The sequence below is a fragment of the Notamacropus eugenii genome, chromosome 1 (assembly GCF_028372415.1).
Source record: "Notamacropus eugenii isolate mMacEug1 chromosome 1, mMacEug1.pri_v2, whole genome shotgun sequence".
In the NCBI taxonomy this organism is placed as follows: Eukaryota; Metazoa; Chordata; class Mammalia; order Diprotodontia; family Macropodidae; genus Notamacropus; species Notamacropus eugenii.
The window spans coordinates 247,453,240-247,458,336 of NC_092872.1; the positions used below are offsets into that span (position 1 = coordinate 247,453,240).

The 5,097-nt window shown below is 37.3% G+C and overlaps 1 protein-coding gene across 1 annotated transcript; it reads right to left on the reverse strand.

The window, feature by feature from the left end:
- Positions 1 to 3,517: 3,517 nt before the first annotated feature.
- LOC140514606 (olfactory receptor 13A1-like) lies at positions 3,518 to 4,447 on the reverse strand. Its single transcript, XM_072625135.1, has one exon. The coding sequence runs from the start codon at positions 4,445 to 4,447 to the stop codon at positions 3,518 to 3,520; it is 930 nt and encodes a 309-aa protein (XP_072481236.1).
- Between the last annotated feature and the right edge of the window lie 650 nt (positions 4,448 to 5,097).

Below are 5,097 nucleotides of genomic sequence, written 5' to 3' on the forward strand. Positions count from 1 at the left end.
ACACACATTAGTTGTGTGATTCTGGGCAAATCTCTCTTACCCTGTAAGTCCATTAAGTCATTCTCTCAGATAATAATTTGTAGAGAAGGTACTGACTATATATATATATATATATATATATGGAGAGAGAGAGAGAGAATAGAGTAATGACTGACTATCCCATATGCAGTATGAGATCAGACAACATTCCTGGATAAACAAAATCATGGAGATAGCTATGTTTAATCCTCTGAGAACTGACTAATAAAAAAATCATCATATTACCTGTTGTTGTTCAGTCATTTTTCTGTTCTGTCTAACTCTTTGTGATCCCATTTGGATTTTCCTTGGCAGAGATACTGTAGTGGTTTATAATTTTCTTTTCTAGCTCATTTTAGGAATGAAGAACTCAGGTGTTAAGTGTTAAATGAAGTGTTCCGTGACTTACCCAGGGTCACACAACTAGCAAGTGCCTGAGGCCAGATTTGAACTCTACTCCAGGGCTGGTGCTCTCTCTCTCTCTCTCCTTCTCTCTCTCTCTCTCTCTCTCTCTCTCTCTCTCTCTCTCTCTCTCTCTCTCTCTCTCTCTCTCTCTCTCTCTCTCTCTCTCTCTCTGTCACAAACACACACACACACACACACACACACACACACACACTTGAGCATGGATGTGTTTATATATATAATGACTTCACTATGTACTGTTTTTTGATGATGATTTGTTAACATGTTAAATATGATTTATCCTGAAACCCAACGTTGTATTTACTATCTGCAAATAATTGTGCTATATATAGGGGAAATAAGAGAAAAGTAAATCAGCCATGATCTCAGAAATGAAAAATTTTATTGGAGGTATAGACAGATAGAAAAAAAAAAACCTATTATTACCACTGCTACCTAGCCGAAGGTTGTATATTGCTTTTCATAAAAATTTCACTAATCCAGTGCAAGTTTATGTTGGAACCTTGAACCTTGCTGAAGTAAATAACGTAAGGTAGAAAATTATTTAACCATAGAATAAAACCCATTCATACATTTTATTTGGTACAAAGATATTTGATGATAAAATAATTATTTTTGCGGCCAGAAAAACTATCATTGATGATATATTTAGTGATCTGAGTATTGCAATTCTATATAGTTATCACATGATAACCAAGAGCACAATAATTATGAATAAGCATTAAATGAAAGAAGAGTTAAGAGTTCTAAAAGTCACAGATCTAGTGTTATAAGACCTTGATTTCTTGGACATCACTCATGTTTTTCATACGATTTTCTTCAAAAATTTAAAACATAGGGTGTAATAGAGGAACTGGGAATTTGGGGAAATACGTTTTCCTACTTAGAAAGATCTACTGGAAAATAAATCATTGATGAATTAATAAAAATTTTGGAAATAACCAATCAGGATATTCCCAATGCTTGTTTTGGTAGCTGAATGATATAAGTAGCACAAATTAAAGAAAAAATAAGAAACATGGCAAGAACAGGCATATTTATTTATTTTGGAAGCACAGGAGACCAGTATTTTGAACTTCTGATTGACTATATAGCATTAAAGGTTCACATATAAATGGGAGTGAGGAAAATCCGACTTATGTGTGAAGGGACAAGATAATTATGATTTAAATCATTACAATGCATACACCTTAGAATATTTTTGTATTTTCTAATAAAATTGAAAGCATGTTTAAAGACACATTAGGCAACCTAAGATCACCTCCCTAAGAGCTCTGTGTTGAAAAGGTCTTGGGTTAGCAAAGTTAATGATTTACATATGGGTCAATATGTACAAAACATAGGTGAAATTAAAAGTAGGGCTATTACCAGATGAATCCCTGTTAGAGAAGGAAAACACTTGTTTTTTCCCCTTAAATATCTCACCTTGTCAGCACAATTAAAACTTTCACATTATGTTTTCATCTTCATAACCTTAACAAGACTTGTCTTTGTATTCTAAGAATCCAGCATAATGCCTGACATGTTGTGGAGCATTTATTAGATGACTGTAATATACCAGACACTGGGCAAAGTATTAGAGACACTATTAGAGGTAAAAATGGGCCCTGCTTTTGAAGATATAAAGGTCTAATGGGGGAGGCAACATACAAATTACATAGTACCAAGAGAGATGATAGATAGATAGATGATAGATAGATAGATAGATAGATAGATAGATAGATAGATAGATAGATAGATAATAAGTAGATGATAGATAGATGATAGGCAAGCAGATAGATAGGAAGATAAATAGATGATAGATTAGATAGATAGATAGATGATAGATGAAAACATAAATGGGAACTAATCAACAAAGGGGAGGTGGTGAGGCACTGGAATTAGGAGGGATCAGAAAAGGTTTCCAATAGAAAGTGTGATTTGAGTAGGAGCTAGAAAAAACTGAGGATACTGGGAGGCAGAGATGAGAAAGTATTTAATGAATTTTGATTGAATGGATATTTTTTTCTTTTTTCTTTTGGAGGTGGGAAGGCAAGGCAATTGAGGTTAAGTGATTTCCCCAAGGTGACATAGCTAGTAAGTGTGTCAAGTGTCTGAGGTCGAATTTTATGTCAGGTCCTCCTGACTCTAAGGGTTCATGTTCTACTTGCTGAGCCACCTTGCTGCCCTTGAATGGAATTTAAATAAATCTTGATACAAGTGAATGTGATCTCATCAAATAAAGACCAGGAATGTAAGCATAGGTAATGTCATTCATTAATATTGTTGATACCCTCTGTTTTTCTGGCTTGAACATTTTTCCATAGCACTAGTCATTCCACACAAGGGAGATGAAAGGATTTTAATGCCAAATCACACAATGATTCAGATCATTAAGGATAAAAGGAAGAGAATACCATTATTGTTTCCATTCTTAATTCTATCCCACATTTTCACGGTATTCTGGATCTATGGTCTATTTTGGGAAAAGCTGAGGCAAGAAAGATGAGTTTGAGTCCTAGCTTATTTGGTTGTTGTTTGTCCTTCATTCTCGAAGAGGATGATGACGTTAGAGATGCCATGCCATGACACACTAGTGAGTTGGATTTAAGTGAGGCAGCTGTGCAAAGTCACCAATCTCACTCTCTCCTCAAGAGCCTCCTGGGTGCAGTGGTCAGATATAGATCAGGATGACTGGAGAGGGCCCAGGGTGCAATGGGAAACCTTGGCCTGTTTAAGCTAGGTCTTTAACAGGTCTCAGTTTGACTGAGGCAACGCCCATTCAGTGATTAAGGCTATATAACCTTGGGAAAATCATAACCTCTGAGACTCGATGTCCTCATCTATACAATGATAACGACAACAATCGTACTAATTATCTAACAGCTTTAGGAAATAAAAAAGTGCTTTGGCATTTTCAAAAGTATCGTAGACATATGAGCTAGAATGGAGAAAGTTTTTCTATTAACCTAGTACTGGACAGGGTCTAACATAATCCTGTGTTAAATGTATTTAAACAAAATAAAGATAAAGATAGCTGACATTTTAAAAAATATGTGAGCTAGAATTCCCGAGAATTTAGAGGAGTGAATTATCATTTCCTCTTGAGAAGGACAAATAGTTTCCTGAGGGCCCTTTTGACATCCTTATTCCTCAAAGTGTAGATAAGAGGATTCAAGGTGGGACTCACTGTAGAGTAAAGCACAGCCATGATTTTGCCCTTGTCAGGGGAGTAGCTGGAGCCTGGGCTTAGGTAGACATAGATTACAGTGGAGTAGTACATGGTCACTATGATGAGGTGAGAGGAACAGGTGGAAAATGCTCTCTTTTTGCCCTCTGTGGTCTGGATTGCCATGATGCTGAGAATGATGAGGCCATAAGACAGCATGGTGAGTAGGAAATTCAGAACAGCAAAGAATATGTCAGCCACGATGGTCATGACATCATTCAAATATGTGGATGAGCAAGAGAGTGGTAATAGAGCAGGGATCTCACAGAGAAAATGATCGATCACATTGGGACCACAGAATGACAACCTCAACAAGAGACTGGTGTTTGTTGTGGCACCAAATGCGCTGATCCCCCACACAGCCACAGCCAAGGAGACACAAACTTCTCTGCTCATCATCTTGCTGTAATGCAGTGGCTGGCAGATTGCTACATACCGATCATAAGCCATGGCAGTGAAGAGCAAAAGCTCAGCAGCCACAGACCAAGTCAGAAAGTACAATTGAGTCATACACCCCCTAAAAGAAATGGTATTGTCTTCTCCCCCCAGAATCTGTAGCAACTTGGGTACAGCAGTGCATGTGCAGATGACATCTAACAAAGCCAAGTTGACCAGGAAGAAGTACATTGGAGTGTGAAGCCCAGAATTCAGGCTGATAGCAGCCCCAATGAGAGAATTTCCAATAAGAGCTACTATGTAGAGGAAGAGGAAAAGGACAAAACATAGAACCTGAAACTGAGGGATATCAGTGAATCCCTTTAGGATGAATTCTGTCACAAAAGTGTGATTATTCATGACTCTGTCACTGTTACATTAGTCATCTAAGTCCTATATTTCAGAGATTTTCTTCTTTTATAGTTCAGCTGGAGATGAAATGGATGTCAGGATCACTTGGTTCTATGAATTTCTTGAAGAATTAAAAATCACTGTTAAAAAAAGTTATTTTCTTTCACTGACCAAAGAAAAGTGAGCAAGAGTATCATCAATAATTTGAAAATATTTTAAATCCAACCATTCTTGATGACTTTCTTTTCAATACTTCAAAGCACAATATTTTCTGTGTTACTGTGAAATTTTTTCCTGCTTATTTTGGCAGACAAAACTCATTCAGGTCATGCCTATTCTAGTTAGCCTCTGTTGTATTGCGTTAGCTTCTAAAATGCCCACTCTATCTGTTTTCCCCTTGCCTTTCAAATATTCAACAGAATAGTTAATTATTAACTAATCCTGACCCTCTCCAACAGTAAGAGAAGTACAATGAGAGAGTGAGAAGGAGAGGGGGGCAAGAGAGAGAGGGAGGGAAGGAAGGAAGGGAAGGAACAGAGAATAAAGGAAGAAACAAATGAAGGAAGGAACAAAGAAAAGAATGAAGGAAGGGAGGGAGGGGGAAAGGAATGGAGGGAAGAGGAAATGGATGGAGGGAGGGAGAGAAGGAAGGAGAGAGG

Coding starts and splice junctions, on each gene's coding strand:
- LOC140514606 (XM_072625135.1), bottom strand. CDS start 4,447: ATGAATAATCACACTTTTGTGACAGAATTCATCCTAAAGGGATTCACT.